The following is a 17,912-nucleotide window of genomic DNA, read 5'->3' as shown; positions in this document are numbered from 1 at the left end:
CACTGGGCGCCTTGAAGGCCCTCTGGGGCTGGGACTGCCTGGACCGAGGCAGGTACGGCTCACTTCCTTACCCCAGAGGCCCACAGCCAGGAGCACCAAGGCATTGGGGAGACCCAGTGGGGTTAGTTTTTAATCCCCAAACCCCATCAGCTGCACTGAGGAACCTAGACGGCGTTCTCAGGCTTCAGTGGGCGGATTAGGAGGCTGGAGTGGGCTCTTGGGGGCCCCACTGCCTCTCTGAATGGGAAGCGAGGCCAGGGTCGGAGATTACAGGGCACGGACCAGACACTCACAATGTTAGAGGCATTTAGTCTGGCAGGGGTGGAAGTGAGTGTGGCAGCGATGAAGGCTTTGAAAGTAGGGGCTTGAGGATGGCCAGGGAAGCTGCAAGGACTCAGGGGGTTATTTCTTTTGTTTTTGTACAGAAATCATACACACAAAACTTCACACTTCCTAACCAAAAAAAAATAATATATATATATATATATAATATATATATCTCACTAATGTTAAGGAAAAGCGTCGGCTGTGCAAAAGTTCCCCTGTGTCCCTTCGTCCAGTGGGAGGCTCCCCGGGGTGTAGGGATCTGCCAGCTGGGCGGCTTGAGCGCGCTTCCTCTCGACCTCGTGGTCCAGAGCAGTGGCGGGCCATGGGGGCGGAGGCCTTATCTGGACGTGTCCATGTTCTCCTCTTTAAAGTTACTGCAGTGCTCAATAACCTTGCTGGAGACAATGGGAGAAAGAGGATTGGAGGGTGGGCTTGCACTGGGGTGGGCTCAGCCAGCTCCTTTCAGCTGATCAGGCTGCTGGATTTGTTGGCAAATGTTAACCATCCTGCTGACACTGAATGAGATGATGTGTGCCAAGTGGCTGGCAGAGTGGCGGGCGTGTTTGGGGTACCCAGGAAATGGTACTTGTGGCCGCGAATGCCTTCAGCCCCCTGTCCTCCCCTTCCTACCTCCCCAGGCCTCCTTCCTACGTCTCAGCACCAGGGCATCTGTGGTTAGGAGCTTCCCTGAATCAGCTCAGGCCTGACCCCCAGAACCTTCTGTTCTTTTTCAGCAACATAGTCCTTCACTGTTTCCCTGCCCACCCAGGCCTTTTTCTTCCCCTGAGTCTACTGGTGCTCCCCAAACTGGTTGCATGTGAGGTTCACCCAGAGATCCTGACCTAGCAGGATCTGGGCAGGTCTAGGCAGGGCGAGGGCAGCTGTGCTTTGCCCAAGTACAGGGGCTCCACATCCTGCAGGGGCAGGTCCCAGTGCAGTGCTGGGAACCACCCCTCGTCCTCAGACCTCCAGTCTCTATCCAACTCCATCTGGCCCTTGAGAACTGCTGCCAGGTGTCATCCTGAACCCTGGACAGCCTTCCTACTCACACTAAGCCTCTGGGTTGGTGGTGGGAGTGATGTTCACTGCAGCCTCTTTGTGTCAAAGAGGCACCACACTGCCTTCTAGGAGCTAAGGGATGCCTGGGGTGGGGCAGGACTTGTGGACTTCTCCTAAGCACCCTGCCCTCAGGCTGGTCAGCTCAGGTCCTACAGAGATTTCAAAGTGGTTGGGGTAGGTTATGGGTCAGTCTTAGCCAATGCTTCTCAAATCTCCTGGAAGCTCTGTTGACAATGCATATTCCCGGGCTCACTGCCCAGACTCACTGGAAAAGAAAATCTAGGGTAGGGCTTGTACATTTTTAACAATCTTTTTAGGTGATCCTTTGGGGAGGTTAAGTTGGAGAACCACTCATTCTACCATTCTCAAACTCAGACAAATCTGTCAATTAAATGTTTAAGCAGTGCCTTTTGCCAAATATAACTGCAGAAACAGCCAGTGAGTCCTTCTCTGGGGAGACTCTGAACTCCAGGCGCACCCCCCTCACTCCGCCCCACTGTGACACTTTCTATTCTACACTGTCTTTAGACAGGGGTAAACTTAACTACGTCCCCTTCTAGAAAGGATCCTGGAGGAAGCACGGTTGTCACTGATGATAGCGAAACGCAGCGCCCCTAAGGGTCTTTCTTGTGCACTGATGGGTGTGAGATTCCAGTAGATGACAGTTTAGACCCGGAAGTGAAAGCCACAGTGCAGCGGAAGGCCTGTGTCCAGGACCTGCATGTTCAGAAACTCATGCATTCTGCCCAATCTTAGAATGCATTTTACCATAGTGTCCTTTCTTTAATTGGAATGTCTTTGGTCAAAAATAAGGACAAATTCTGACCTGACTTGCTAATGCCCAGGGATGAGAGGACGGGATTTGTTGGGAATAAAGGAAAACAAAACTTACAAATACGGGCAACGATGCTCTGTTCAGAGCTTGATCATCTAGTTTCTGGCCACGCGCTGGCCATTACGACACTCAGGGAGGCCCCAGCTGGACATCAGTATGCTGTCCGCCTCCACTCTCAGCTCTGAGTTGCCCCTGGCATTGTTAGCCATTCCCACCCACGAGAGGGCCCGGCTGTGTGTCCCTGGCTCCCCCAAGCCCAGGCTCCAGGCAGAAACACTGCCAGTCTCTCACCGGGCCATTTCCTTGGTCTCCTGCCGCGCGGTCGCCATCTTGATCATGTCCCTCAGGAGGGGCATCCCGCCTTCTTTGATCAGCAGAGGGCAGTACTTGTCCGCTGTAGGGGGGTGAGGGCAGACAGCACGTGATCAGGGTGGGACTTCTATCAGCCTGTGGCCCCGAAACCCTCCCCTGCTCTGAGGACGGCCCTCCCAGGACGGGGGATGAAGACGTGGGCCTGAGTGAGGGTGTGGGGGCTGGAGCCATGTTGGCCCGGCCCCGAGGCCAAGTTCCTGAGGCCACTTGTGGGAAGCGAGGGGTGAATCCCTTGGGAAAGGCTCTTCCCTTCGCTTCGTGGTGGCATTTCCCCCCAAATATCACCCACTCCGGCCCCTTCTATTCTCTAAGAAGTGTTTGTAAAAACAAGGACTTCCTAAGCACCGCCCCCCGGGGTGTCTTGATTCAACAGATCCAGGAACATGTATTTATCTGCACTTTTAACAAAATATCTCCGGGGGATTCTGGGACCCACCGGGAGGAAACCACCCAGGCCTGCCCACTGCTGGGCTTCATGGTTCACTCCCACAAAGAACATTCTAGGGCTCGGGATCCAGGGCTGTATAGACACTCCAGAGAGAACATGGGCATTTCAGTGGTCTTCTAGCAGCTGTACAGTATAGTATAATATACTGGAGCTATTTTTTATCATCTCCATTTAATGATGAAAGAGCTGAGGTGCAGAGAAATGAAGGAGCCCCCTCGAAGTCACTTGAGAGGCCTGTCAGAGCGAGTCCTGGCTCAGAGCTCTTCCCAGCTGCCATGCTGCCTCTCTGAGGTAAGGTGCTACTTTTTAGTAAGACTAACCTCAAGGAATAATAAAAAGATTGGCTGAGCTGGTATGTGCCACGTGCTCTTCTCGGCACTTTACATGTCTTATTCCCCAGCAATCCTACGAGCTAAGTACTGTTATTAGCCCATTTTAAACATGGGGAAAATGAGGCCCAGAGAGCTTGAGAAGCCTGCTCAGAGAAGCACAGGCAGCCTTCCCCCAGGGCCTGCCCTCTTTTCGTTTTTTTTTTCTGGTTTGTTTATAAATGTTTATTAAAACAGAAAGCTGTTTGCTCGTCTCTCCCAGGAGCATCCATCTAGCTGCCTGTCACCTGGTAAGGTATGTGACTGCTGCTGTCATAAATGATTTTGGAATCTTCAGAATAACAACGAATCTGCCTTTGCTTAAAAAAAAGTCCTTGTTCCATGCCTTGCAAGCCAACCCTTCTCTTTACACCTTTATATAAAAGGTCTCCAAAATGTTCACTCCAAGCAAGCTATCCATGCATATACACATATATGCAGGAACAAAACAAGTTGGTCTGGACACATCAAAGTTTCAAGTCCATCCCCTTCAACTTCCACCTAATTCTGCGGAGGGCCTACACTCTCATCCCCTCTGCCTGCCAGTTAACAGGACTGAGCGATATCCAGGCACTAGGGCTCAACACTTTCCACTGGTTCTCTTTTCCCACCAACCTTATGAAGTAGGCATTACTATCCCCATTTTACAGAGGAAAAAATCAAGGCCCAGAGAGGTTAAATTACCTGCCCAAGATCACATAGCTAGCAAAGCAGAGCACTAGGGGCAAGCCTGGCCTGCCATCAGAGTCTGTCAGCGCTATACCCTCCTCCTCCTCTCCCCGAAAGGTACTGGATGGCGGACTCGGTCCAGGCTCTTCTCAGGGAGGTGGGACTCTCTTGGAGAAAGTAAGTGAGAGTTATTTTCAAGTTCTCTCCTGGCCTCTCGGATGTCTGTTTCCTTAGGAGTTCGTTCTGGTTTGGGTTGGTCTCATCCTGCCTTACAGAAGGCATAGAGATTTTTATTTTCTATTTTTCTGGTTGCGTGGTGCAGCAGGCAAGATCTCAGTTTCCTGACCAGGGATGGAACCCGTGCCCCCTGCAGTGGAAGCATGGAGTCTTAACCACTGGACCACCAGGGAAGTCGCAGCACAGGATTTCTGACTATTCACTCATCTGAAGCAGGAAATACTGAGAAAGCGGCGTGTGTGGGGTCTCTGGATAGGCTGGCTCGTCTGCCAGGCCTGCTTCTGCCGATGAGGCAGGAGCGAGCCATGCTGCTGGGTGTCCCACTGATGCCAGAAAGAGGTGAGGGAGGGCGCAGACACTGACGCCGGCTCTCACAGCGCTCCCCCCGGATCATGGTGGATGAGGGAGCCAAGGGGCTGGTGGGTACTCACGGTAGACAGACACCAGGTTGTAGAGGGCCCAGGTGGCCCAGTGCTGGCTAACAGGCGAAATGCCCTGGGGAAGGAGGCGAAGAATTGGCTCAAATGACCTGCAGGAAGAAAAATCAAGTTCACTTTTGATGCTGGGCATTGGCAGGGTGCACTGGGGGCTCCTCCTCACTGAAGGGTCTTATAATATGCAGGCCAGCAGGATGGAGGGGACACGCTGGGGGGCAAGCATATGGTCCTTCAGCCCATTTCAGGCTCCACAAAGAGAGCTCCCTTGTGAGAGAGGGCATGAGCATGAGGGAGGAGGAACACGGATCAGGTGTTGCAGAGATGGTGGCAGGGAGGAGAGCCCCAACCTGGGCCGTAGGGGCGGAGGACACTGGGAAGGAGAAGAGATTGTGACTGCACTTCCCATCATGGCCTTCTATGCGCCATCTGGAGTCATGGTCCAAAAGCTTGCAAGATGTACGTGCGACCCCCACAAACCCCCTCCCCAGGCCAGTGATCCCACTTCCTCTCTCCTCTGAACGGACGGTAATTGGAGCATGGGCAAAGCCACGAGCACGAGCCTGTTCCTCCCGATTTGGGTTTTCAGCTTCAGTGTCAATCACTATGCCATGGCCCAGGCGCACACAGAGGTGACTCAGTTATACAACAGGGAAGGAGACCCATAGCTGCAACTGGAAATTCAATCATGTGATAGTAAGACTTGATGCCAGCTGGACGGAGGTGGTTAAATCTGTGCACAGAAAACTGCTGGAAGGAGAGACGCCGGAATGTTAGGGGGATGCTCTTTTCAGGAACGAATGGTTTCTGTTTGTTTCCTATTGTTTATGTATTTTCTCCTTTTTTTTTTTCCTCTCTCACAACTGAACATGGACTGAGCATCTGTGAATGGCAGGCTCAGTGTACACAGGTGCTGATGTGAGGGAAAAGGCACCGAGCTGAAGAGGTGAGGTATGCGCCTTTACTCACACACCTCATGGACCACATGTGGGCTCTCCGTGGACCACAGCTCAGTTAGAAAGACCCAACTCAGGACTAGAAGGGCAAGTAGCGCTGACCAGGCCTCCTCAGGAAGGAGCGGCCTGTCCCAGCACTGACCCCGCGTCCACAGCCCCCGCACCTGTAATTGATGTTTCTCCGTGAGTTGATGTCCCAGCTCTGGATGGCTGCCCACATGCGCTCCTCCACCTCCTCCCGCTGGGGTTCACAGATGCCCCAGGCCTTGGGCCCATCAAACATGATGTGGGAGAGGACGCCGCAGGCATTGTAGGAAACCTCAATTCCATCTGCCTTGCTCTCCAGCAGGTTGCTACCAAGAACGGAGAAAAATGGAGTCCTGATCCCCCAGGCCCACTTCAGATACAGGCTGCTGACTTCAACTAATAGATTAGATGCCAGAGAGACTATTTATTTCTCTATCACTTATTATCCACACCTAGATGCCATTTTTTTTTTTTTTGGCTGTGCTGCACACCTTGTGGGATCTTAGTTTCCTGTCCAGGGCTTGAACCTGGGCCCTTGACAGTGAAAGTGCTGAGTCTTAACCACTCAACCGACAGGGAATTTCCCATGACTTCTTTTTCATTAAAAAAATTTTTTTTTGGCCATGCTGTGTGGCATGCAGTATCTTAGTTCCCTGAACCAGGGATCAAACCCACACCCCCTGCATTGGAAGTGTGGAGTTCTAACCACTGGAACCCTAGGGAAGCCTCCCCCAAATGACTTCTAAAGGGAATCTGAGGTCATTTAAGATAAGATATCGCTACAAGGGGACCATTTATGGAGGGTTCAAAGGATAAGAACCTGCACCATAGAGTGAAGGTGACACTCCTAACAGAAACCTAAACTGACAGCAGTTGCTACAATTGAGCACTGATTAGAGCTCTGAGCATCCTGGCAGCCAAGGAGAAAAGGGAAAGGAGCAAAGTACCAACCTGAAGACACTGATGAACTGGGAAGTCATTAGCTGGGGCCGTAGCTCCTTCACCTCTGCCACATTCCCCAAGAGTCCCAGCATATTCCGATGCAGCTCCTGCTTCTCCGGGAACTCCTGGCAAGAGAAGAGCCATTCGGGTCGGAGCAGCGAGTACCTGATTTGTGTCTGATGCTGGTGACCTGGAAGCTTTATGAGCACCTGTCCAGCCATTTCTACTGGACAAAGAGAGGGTGCAATTTGCTGCCCTCCTACCTCCCAGTATGCCTAGGACAGTGCTACGTATACACTACAAGGGATTAACACGGTGGGGCTCCATGCCACAAACTCAAAGGCTGAGTGTGCAGAGGTGACCTATAAAATTATGGATAGGACAAACATGATTCTATTTACAAAAACTTGAAATATTAAGCTTCAGGGAATCCTTTTGGAAACTAAAGCAAGAAAATAAAGAATGAGTTTTAGGATGAAGAGGTCATCCTATTGGACAGAATTCTGTCCAGCTGACACCCCAGTGGACTCTGGTCAGACCTAGGCAGTTGGAGCAACCACACTGAGAGACCGGTTTGGGTTTTTCCTTGGAGTGTGTGTTGTGTGTTAAGTCACTTCAGTCGTGTCCAACTCTGCAACCCCACGGACTGTAGCCTGCCAGGCTCCTCTGTCCATGGAATTCTCCAGGCAATGCTGGCATGGGTTGCCATTTCCTCCTCCAGTGGCTCTTCCCAACTTGGGATCGAGCCCATTCCTTCTGTCTCCTGCGCTGGCAGGCGGGTCCTTTACCACCAGCGCCGCCTGGGGATGCCCTTGGTGGGGGGGCTCTAAGAGAGGCCCAGCCAGGCCATCTGGGTCAGGGAAGACCTCCACAGCACATCCTGGGCTGGTGGGTCTGAACGGGCCCCACTGCCCTTCCATGGGAACCACGGGGAGAGGGGAGCTAGGTGACCTGGGGACAGAGGAGAGGCCAAGCGGGGGTCCGGCTGCTGCTGGAGAGGCGCTACCTTCAGGCAGTCCAGGAAGAGCTTCATGCCGTTGAAGTTGAGGAACATCTCGCAGTTGTCGGGCGTCTCGTCCGTGATGTTCCACAGGGCGCTCCAGGAGAACTCCATCACCTGGTCGCACTGGAGCGGGGAGAGGGCTCAGCACAGGTGTGCCGGGACCGGCCCGCAGGCACCCAGCGGGGCGGTCCCCGGACAGAGGCGCACACCCCCAGGGCAAACCCGTCCCCTCTCAGCCGAGGGCACGGGGCGGGTGGCTCCACAGAGACGCGACTTACTATCTTGTCCAGCAGCTTCTTCTGAATCAGCTTCAGCATGGTCTGTGGGCAGAGAAGAGAACTTGAGGGGGGGTGGGGGGTGGCCAGGGCTTCAAGAGCTACTGTGTCCTCCCAGAACCAAGATGGAGAGGAGTCAGTTACTCCATTCCTGTCAGCACCTCCTGACACAGCTGCCTCTCTAGGCGCTACCCTGGTGGCCCAGTGGCTGGGGATCCGCCTTCCAATGCAGGGGACATGGGTTTGATCCCTGGTTAAGGAACTAAGATCCCATATGCTGTGGGGCAACTAAGCCTGAGCACCACAACTACTGAGCCTGCCGCAGCCAGGAACCGACACAGCCGAATACACAAATATTAAAATAAAAAAACACCCTGCCTCTCTATTTGGGAGGCTGTTCGAAGAAGTGCAACCCACAGACCTGGTACTTAGCATTAGGAGACCTGGCGCAACCCTGACCTGCCCAGCTTTGGGCACCTCCCACCCTGTGGACTTCAGCCTCCCCAGCGATGACTGGAAGGAGACTGGAGGTGCCTCCCTCATTCTTCCCTTCCCTTCTCCAGCAAATATTGATCATCTCCCCCATTGTGTGCTGGGCGCTGTGCTAGGAAGTGCTGGGGACAGGATGATGGAAGGATGTAGCATGGTGTCTCTCCCCATGGAGCTCACACCCAGGGAGGAGGCTGACGTTAAACAGCTAGTCCCTCAGATACTTCTTTAATCCCAGCTGGGAAGACTTAACAGGGGCACCTGGTCTGAGCAGGCAGGAGTACAGTGGGACCTCCCGGGACACTGGAGAGGCTGGGAGAGAATGACAGAGTTCTAGGTGGAGGAAATATAAGGTCAGAAACAATGTTCACTGCTAGGATGTGAATCCCAAATCCACCCTTTCAGCAGAGGGGCTCTGGAAGAGACAGGGAGGGGAGGAGGGAAGGGCAGTGCCCCCCTGCACGCACCACAACAAAGCCCATCTTGCCCACGGCCTCCTTGTGGTCATTGTCCACCTGGCAGACCAGGGCGTTGCACAGGTGCACGGCGATGCGCTGGATCGACTCGTCCTGCCGCGTGGGGTTGAGGATGCTGAGCAGGAGCTCGTTGACGCGGCGGTACTGGAACTCCAGCTCCTCCGGGATGCTGAAGTTGCAGAGCGTCAGGCAGCAGTTCCGCTGGACCTGGGTGAGGCCAGGAGACAAGCGGAGCATGGTCAGGGGTGGCCCTGGAAACCGGACCCGAGAGTCTCTCTAGAAGCGTGGGATCGTCCAGAGCTGTGGCAGTCCAGGAAGGCTTTCTGGAAGAGGAGAGAGACTAAGAGGCTGTTTATTTTTTTTAACATTAAAAAAAAAGTGAACTATAATATACAGAGTAGGGGGTGTAAAATACCAAGGTATAGTTTCCCAAATAATTATTTAGCAAATGAACTTTTCAACAACCATGGAACCACCATCTCGGTTAGGAGAAAGGACACTGCCGGCAGCCAGAAGTCCCCCGTGCGTTCCTTCCTGATCGTAAGCCCTCCCTGCGAGACGGCCCTATCCCGGCCTTTCCATATGAAAGATTCTCTAGCAACTTGTAGCTTCTTATTCCACTGCAGCTTTGTTGAGATCAACCATGTTGTCGTTAGTAGGTGAAATGCATGTCTCGTTTTTTCATTTGCAGTGTAGAATTCCAATTGATTCATCTAGCACACTGCTGGTGGACACCTGGGTAGACTTTGGTGTCTGGCTCCTTCATGGCAGCCACATGTGTGGGCTCCTCCAGGGCGACCCACAGGTGGGGTGGAGCTTCTGGGCGACAAGGTGTGCATGTCTTCAGCTTTACCAGGTAACTCCAGAATGTTCTCACAGTGGCTGTACCAGTTGACACTCCCACCAGCAGCACAGGAAGGTTCCAGTTGCTTCACCCCCTCGATTTCTTTTTGTGTTATCTGTGGGTTATTTTTTTAAATTTTCATAGTATTCTTGGCACATTTTCCTCATAATTTAACTTCCCACCATCCTTTCTCATTAGATACTGGAAGTTCACCACACTTCATTACTTATGTAGATTAGAGAATATTACCAACCTGGGTTTGATCCCTGGGGCGGGAAGATCCCCTGGAGAAGGGGAATGGCGACCCACTCCAGTATTCTTGCCTGGAGAATTCCATGGACAGAGGAGCCTGGTGGGCTATAGTCCACAGGGTTGCAAAGAGTCGGACATGACTGAGCAACTAACACTGCCGAACCCTCGTTAACTCTGTCCTTCCCCTCATAATATACACACATTTTGTAATTTGGGGAAAAAATTATTTTAAATTATAGAAGCAATACTTACTCACTGTGAAACATTCAAATAACATTATCTGAGCAGAAAGTAAAAGTCCCTCACTTTATTCTTCAGAAGTAATCCCTATTAAAAGTTTGGTGCACCACCATCAAGATTTCTCTACCATGGAAATACAAATATGGGGAGAGGAAGGGTGAAAGTGGTTTTATCCACAATGGTCGAAAACGTTTCTTCACTTGTCCACCCACAGGGTCATCCATGTTAGGATGTACAGATTGACCATCATATCCCACAATGTGAGTGGATCTAACACTGCTCTGCAGGGCCAGGCCCCTATTGTTGAATGCTTTGGGTTTCCTCTGACTTCTATGTATCAGAAAGGGTGAATGTATATATATATATTTCCTTTATGCATATCTCTTAACTGTGGAATACCTAGGCCAAAAGGTAAGTGTGCTTACAGTTCTGGCAGGTTCTGCCAGCTGCCCCATGAAGAGGCTGTCCAAGGCTTTCCTCACCAGTGGAAAGTGGGAATGTGCTCTTCCCCTGGCCTTCATCAATGGGTATCATCAATCTCCCCAGTCAAAAAGTGGTTTTTATTAATTTCTATTTCTTTGAATTAGTTTATTAATTTGCAAGTCTTCACCTAGCATTCTTTTTTCTTTAAAAAAAAAAAGATAAAGACACCCCTGGGACCTCCCCGGTGATCCAGTGGTTAATCTGTGCTTCCAATGCAGAGGACACAGGTTCAGGCCCTGGTTGGGGAACTGAGATTCCACATGCTGCATAGCACGGCCAAGGTGGGGAAAAAAAGACAACCCTTTTACCTGATGATAAAATCTATCTCAACAAAGGAAAAAGTTGCTCTCAAGTCTGGAGTTGGGAGTTAGTGGGAAAGGGGGCCTCCTCACTCCTGCAGAGGCTGCATCCCCACCAGAGCTTTCTGGAGGACGATGCAAGAATATACACCAAATGCTTTAGAAATACACAGACCCACTGCTCCAGCAGTTCTCCTTTCCAACAAGTCTCATAACAAGCATGGCTTACATGTATTCAGCAAAGCCTAATTTGAAAGTGCAAAACATGGGGGTTTCCCTGGTGGTCCACTGGGTAAGATTCTGAGTTTCCAATGCAGGGGACCCAGGTTCAATCCCTGGTCAGGAAACTAAATCCCGCAAACTGCAAATAAGATGCCGCTTAATCACAACTAAGAGCTGGCACATTCGAATTAAAAAAAAAAAGAAGAAAGAGCAAAATGTTAACAGCAACCTAAAATGTTCAACCGTGGGGCTGACTCAGTCAGTGCAGCCCACGTACTGGGGGGAGCCCCTCTGACTACTCCATGGGGATGGGGCTTGGCCATGGCCTCCAAGTCCCCAGCAGAGTCAGCACCAGGGCAGCCTCTCCCTGGAGGAGGCGCTGCACACGGTGCTGACATCAACAATTAGGAAGCTGAACTGTTAAAACCAGCTGCCCCAGGGGAGGAGCGCTAGGATTGGCACTTTCACTTTTTAGTTAGTCTTAGACATTTTCTGTTACTTAAATTTGTTTTCTAAGCATTAGGGAGCTCACTTTTTGTCATCAGAAAAGAAACATGACTCTTCAAATTTTGTTGTAAACCATTTGTTGATATGGGAGATATTCACATTCACAAGATGCTGCTGAAATGAAAACCCATGTTATAGGACGCACAGGATGGTCCTGTTTACTCAATAATTATGCATAGACTAAAAGCCAGAAGGATGTTAACAGTGGCTATCTCTGTGTGCCGAAATTATGGCTTTTTTTCCCCTCCTTTATACCCATAATTGTAATTTTTCTCCAATAAAAAACTTGATTACTTTTATAACAAAAGCAGCTATTGGAAAAAAAAAAAAACCCACCCACCCCAGCAGAGCATCACTGGGAAGAAGCGCTAAGGAACAAGCAGGAGCAAAGGCCCGGGGCCCCTGGGGGAGGGCAGGGTGGGAGACAGACTCGGGTGGGGTCAGGTCAGGGGGCCCTGAATGCCCGGTCCCAGAGACTGGGAGTGATGCCGCAGGAAAGGGAGGGTTGGCAGAGGGGCGGGACAGAGCCAGGAGAGAAAGGGGGAGAGCAAGCAGGGCACCCGGGGGATTGGCGAGCCTGCTGGCGAGGCTGGGACACAGGGAGAGGGGCCAGAGCGGGCAGCGGGCAGGGGCTCACCGTCACCTCCTGGTAGGATTCCATGCCATTCAGCACCACCTGGATGACCTGCCGGCGCAGCTTGACGCTCTGCTCTGAGCGGTACTCGGAATTGGTCAGGTAGAAAAGGGCGGCGCTGCCGGTCACCTGGATGTTCTTGTCATACTTGTGGCACTTGAGGGCCGTGATGACCAGCTGTACCAAGACAGGGCATGGGCCAGGGGTTGGCCAGGCCTGCTGCAGGTATGCAGGGACAGGCCTGGGGCAGGGTGCGGGGGCTTGGACAGGTCCTCTGGGGCAGGGCTTAGCCCGATCCTGCTCCCTGAGGGCAGGAGTCGGGGTTGGGAGGCAGAAACTGGGGTCGGCCATGGTCCTGGGACAGGGTTAGTGCTGGGCCAAGGGAGGCACTGAGAGACGGGGTTGGGGTTCGGGGGGTGGGATGGCCAGTGTCCTGGGAAGGAGGAGGGGGATGGTTGAGGAGGGGATGGGGGAGAACGAACTGGAGACCCTCAGAGGGCCCTCCAGGGTTGGTGCTGACCTTCAGGGCCCGCAGAAGTTGGTTGCAGCGTTCGATGCGTGCGATGTCGAAAAGCAGGTTGATGGCCCGTGAGGTGATCTCCGGCCGGTGCTCCGTGTAGGCCTCGATGGCATTCAGCACCTGCTCCTCGTTTTTGTCACCACTCACCTGGAGATGGAGCATGCTCAGAACATCCCGGAAATGGCCAAGGGGTAGGATGCCTGACCCTAATTCCATCTCTAACCCCAGGGCGGACACCCCCTCCTTTGTCCTGGGGCGCCTGGTCCTCCCCTCCCCAGGCCCCCCTCTCACTTTGTAGGCCGGAATGTGCGTCAGGCGGCACAGGGAGGTCTCGAAGAGCCCAAGGAACTGCAGTGGCCTCTTCAGGGCCCGGAAAGGCATGATGCTGCTCTTGGAAGGCTCAGTGCTGAGGGGAGAGGGTGCTGGCATCAGTGGCGTGGGGCCCGCGGCGGCCCTGGATCCAGCCCAAGGAGAGCCTCTCCCTGGGGGTGGCGAAGCACGTTTCCTTGGGGCCCTCTGCTAGGCCCTCTAGCCGCGTCTATTTTTTATTTAAAGGCAGTAGAGGACTTCCCTGGTGGTCTCCTGGTTAAGATTCTACGCTTCCACTGCAGGGGGCACAGGTTTGATCCCTGGTTGGGGAACTAAGATCCCACATGTCTTGTGGTATGGTCAAAAAAAAAGGCAGAAGACAGACAGACCCCACCTCTTGATGGGAGGGTGACAAGGTCAACACTGTAGAGAACATGTGGGATGGGAGATTAACTGTTGCAGCCAATCCTGCTTGCCGTTCCAGGGAGGGCATGTCACCTTTAGGCTCCCGCAACAGCCAGGAATGTTATGCCCATTAACCAAACTCCAAACTCCACTCCAGTCCAGGCTCGGGGGAGGGCTTAAGACCAACGACAGTAACGGGGGACATATGTATACATATAGCAACTCACTTTGTTGTATAGCAGAAACTAACCCAATATTTTAAAGCAGTTATACTACAATTAAAAAAGAAAAACACACCAGGGACTTCCCTAGTGATCCAGTGGTTAAGAATCTGCCTTGCCGTGTAGGGGAGATGGGTTTGATCCCTGGTTGGGGAACTAAGATCCCATATGCCCAGATGCCGCAACTAAGACTCAACACAGCCAGATAAGTAAATAAATATTAAAAAAAAAAAAAAAAAAAGACCAAAGACAGCTAGAGGGGGCTCTGAATCAGCTCTCTCACCCGACCAACCCAGGGCCCAGCCTGCCAGCAGTAACCCCTAACGAGTGGTGGGGCCGGCGGCCTCCCGTGACCACCGCCGCGTGGCTCAGGCCGTCTGAGTGCTGCAGCCTCCCAGTCACTCCCTGTGCTCACGCCTCCAGCCTCTGCACATGCTGTTCTCTCCGCTAGAGCGCTGTGGTAGACGTCTTTGGCAAACTCAAGACTGAGCTTTCGGCACAGCCTGGATGCCACGCCTCCTCCTCCTTCCTTCTGATCCTCGGGGCCACTCCGGAGCCCCGTGTTGCCCCTACCGCAGCCCCAGTGATGACCTGCCTGTCCCCAATAGCTCATACCCTCGCGAGAGGGCCTGATTTGTTTCTTCCTCATCAGCACAGCGCGTGGCAGAGGGGCGCCTGGTCAACGCTTGTTGGATGCCACCCGCTCGCGAGCAGGGCAGGTGGGGCCCACCTGGTCTGTCCTGCTTCCTCGTCCGTCCTGGAGATGCTGCAGTTCTCCAGGATCATGTGGCCGGAGATGTCCAAGGACATCAGGTTCCCCAGCTTCTGCACGAAGAGGCTCAGCACCTTGCGGGTCAGCTTGAACTTGTAATAGCTGGAGAGGCGGTCTCGGGAGATGTCCAGGTGTCTGGAGGTTGGGGCAGGGGGGTCATGGGTCAGGTCTGGACACAGGCTGGGGCTGCCTCGTAGGCTCCTGCTGCTTCAGTCCGAGGCCCCTGCCACAGCCGACCCAGGCGCCCTGAACAGCCCTGATCCAGCTAGAACAGGGGGCATAGAGCATGGGACTGTCTCTTCTAGACCCATGTGCCGCCTGGCCGGGGGCTCAGGAACCTTCTGGGACTGCTGACCCCCACCTCCCCGCGCCAACCCCGCGAGCTCAGAGCTCACCGCAGCTTGTGCAGCTGGACAATGACACGGATGTGGTCGTCCGACAGGTCCATGTTGTAGAGCACAAGGGACACCAGGCTGTCTTTCCACTGGGTGAGGAAGGCTGCATCGCTCGTCTGGATGCCCGAGAGGTCCAAGGCAGCCAGCGAGTTGAGGGGCCGCAGCAGGGACTCCACGGGGACCCCGTCGATCATGCGGCCCAGGTTGAGGAAGCGCAGGCGGCTGAAGCCCTCGAAGGTAAAGTCCTTGACCAGCACCTGGCAGGTGGGGTTGACAAGGCACTCGTCTTCGCAGCCCCCGGGGTTCTCCTCCTCATAGAAGATGTTCGCGCAGCCAAAGAGGCTCAGGGATACCAGGGTGTGGCTGAAGCTCCTTAGCGTCTGCAGGCTCTTGGCGGACAGCTTCTCACAGTTGGTCAGGTACAGCTCCACCAGGTCCTGGTGGCGGGGATAGCCCCGTCATCACCTCCGCCTACCCCTACCCTGGCCCTGGGCCACAGGTGGGATTGGGGAGGGGTCTGCACAATAGGGGGCTTCCCTGGCGGCTCAGTGGTACTATGCCTGCAGAGCAGGAGCTGCAGGAGATGAGGGTTTGATCCCTGGATTGGGAAATCACCTGGAGGAGGGCATAATTACCCACTCCAGTCTTCTTGCCTGGAGAATCCTATGGATAGAGAAGTCTGGCGGGCTACGGTCCATGGGGTCACAAAGAGTCAGACTTGACTTAGTGAGGACATACGCGTGCACAATAGGAAGGGTGCTGGCAGGGCCTTGGGATTCCTGCTCCGACTCCCTGCCTGCCTGTCCTGGGGCGGCCTCCCATGGCCGTGCCCGGGGCCTGAACGACCAGGTCTCACCTGCTTGCGAATGGCCTCCAGGTCCTGGTCTTGCACCAGGTCCTCGCGGAGGTGGATGCGGGTGAGGCGGGTGCTGCGGGGGTCGGAGAAGAGGCTGAAGAAGCTCTCATGCGGTTCAAAGTTGCAGGCAGCGTTGACCAGCTCCACGTACCTGGGAGGGAAGGAAGCCTGGTTCAAGGAAGGCCCCTCGCCCTCCCTCCAAGATCCAGCACAAGCCTCCCCTGCCAAGACTTCCCTGATCATCCCAGCAACAACCTCCATCTCCTTCTCCTCATAGTACCTGGTTGGATCCTGAGCACCTGACTGGTGAGTTTACGGGTGGCCCCAGGACCCAGGAGTCCAAAAGTAAACTAACTAGTGATGAAGGGCCTCTTATCACTGGCAAATCCCAAGCTCTTCCCCACTAAACTGTAGACACTTCTGTAACGAACATGCATATCTGCATTCCCTGTCTTCTTTAAGCCAGCTTCTGATTCCTTGATCAGTCCCTCTCAGGACCCCATCCAACAGCAAGACTGAGCCGAGTGGTCTGGAGCTCTGAGCTGGGTACAGGGCAAGCATTCAGTAATAGTTCTGCTGAGACACCAGTGGAGGCAAGAATCCTGGACTGGTGGGAAAAGCTGTGGAGTCAAACACTCTAGAATCTAAATCTTGGATTGGATGTTCACTACCTGGGCAACTTCACACAAGTAACTGAACTTCCCCAGACCTCAGTGCCTTTACCTGTAAAATGGACACAACTCTGGTCTGCACAGTGTCTAATCTAGTGCCCAATCTACATTAGACACTCAGAACACTTTTTACGAGCTGGGCTCTTGGGTCACACACAGGTTCCCACTTTTATAGGCAACTTTCTGGGCTAACCATTTCCCTCTGGGTAACCTGGACCGAACCCCGAGAAGTCAGGCATGGCTATTACTCTTCTAGGAGTCTCTACTAGTGGGGAGTCCCTTGGAGAAGTCACAGAGAGCGTTTCCGAATGATCTCATCCCTGTTCAGGGGTCAAGCAGTCAGGTACTGGTGTGTAAACATGTAATACATGTTCAGGTTCACGCAGAGACATGTGTGCACAGGCACATACACATACACACATGCATGGACACACGTGCACACACACACACAGGACAGCAAGTACCTCCTTCATTTACGTAAGAAGTTTCTACATCCTTTTAATGCAAACTGGCAGTTTCACACTCAAACCTGCCCTGTGCACCAGCAACCCACGTGTGGGCACACACATTCCTTTACGTGCACACCCTACCACACACATACCAACATGCGCAATGACAACTTGATGGATACAGACAGGCCAGTGCTCTCCTGCACCCATGGAGAGCCACGTGCGTGCACACCCCCAAGGGGGCACACGCAGGACTCCCAACCTCTCTGCACACATCCATGCCGAGGCTCGGGCCCTGCCCCAGCCCTGCGCCTGCTTACTCGTTGACGAGCCGGTCACAGATCTCGCTGGGCAGGAAGATGTCTGGATGCAGCCGCAGGGTCTCCTTGTCCAGCAGGTAGCCCAAGGTGCCGTCCAGGTTGCGCAGGCAGAAGTCGGTGCAGAGGGCCATCAGGGACTCGGGGGTGTCGGACGCCATGCTGGGAGCCGGCAGGTGGGCCACACTGGGAGAGGGGCCCCCAGGGGCAACAGTGATGCCCTGATACTCACAGGATCATTGGCAGAGCTGCGGCCTGGGGAAGGGTAAAGAAGTTAAGCGAGCCACGGGCAAGGGCCAGGACCCCAGCTGCCCTAGGTCTGGCCGCTCTCTGAGTAGTAAAGCCAAGGTGCCTGGAAGGCACATACAAATTGAGCAGTTTAGGGACTTCCCTGGTGGTTCAGTGACTGAGAATTTGTCCTCCAATGCAGGGGACACGGGTTTGATCCCTGGTCAGGGAACAAAGATCCCACAAGCTGTGGAGCAAACCGAGCCCACATGCTGCACTACGGAGGCTATGCTTTAGAGGTCACAACAAGAGAGAGGCCCGCACGCCAACGTGAAGACCCAACGCAGCCAAACAAATGAGCAAAAATTAAA

At 53.5% G+C, this 17,912-nt stretch overlaps 1 protein-coding gene across 3 annotated transcripts; it reads right to left on the bottom strand.

Moving 5' to 3' along the window:
• Nucleotides 1-565: 565 nt before the first annotated feature.
• On the bottom strand, nt 566-17,474 carry ZER1 (zyg-11 related cell cycle regulator). Of its 3 annotated transcripts, none has more exons than XM_068977424.1 (15): nt 17,317-17,474; nt 15,877-16,027; nt 15,021-15,457; nt 14,584-14,760; nt 13,210-13,324; nt 12,919-13,065; nt 12,402-12,575; nt 8,909-9,124; nt 7,956-7,997; nt 7,681-7,800; nt 6,684-6,799; nt 5,870-6,058; nt 4,747-4,844; nt 2,513-2,615; nt 566-722 (listed from the first exon to the last, which is right to left on the bottom strand). In XM_068977424.1, the coding sequence occupies exons 1-15, from the start codon at nt 17,472-17,474 to the stop codon at nt 665-667; spliced, it is 2,301 nt and encodes a 766-aa protein (XP_068833525.1). In that variant the 3' UTR covers nt 566-664. The 3 variants fall into 3 exon arrangements, with proteins under 3 accessions (XP_068833525.1, XP_068833532.1, XP_068833538.1); XM_068977431.1 differs by having other exon boundaries at nt 12,408-12,575; XM_068977437.1 differs by lacking the exon at nt 5,870-6,058.
• Nucleotides 17,475-17,912: the final 438 nt, after the last annotated feature.

Source organism: Capricornis sumatraensis, chromosome 1 (assembly GCF_032405125.1).
Source record: "Capricornis sumatraensis isolate serow.1 chromosome 1, serow.2, whole genome shotgun sequence".
Classification (NCBI taxonomy): domain Eukaryota; kingdom Metazoa; phylum Chordata; class Mammalia; order Artiodactyla; family Bovidae; genus Capricornis; species Capricornis sumatraensis.
Note: the sequence above shows the minus strand (reverse complement) of the source record. Positions and strands in the feature narration are given on the sequence as shown.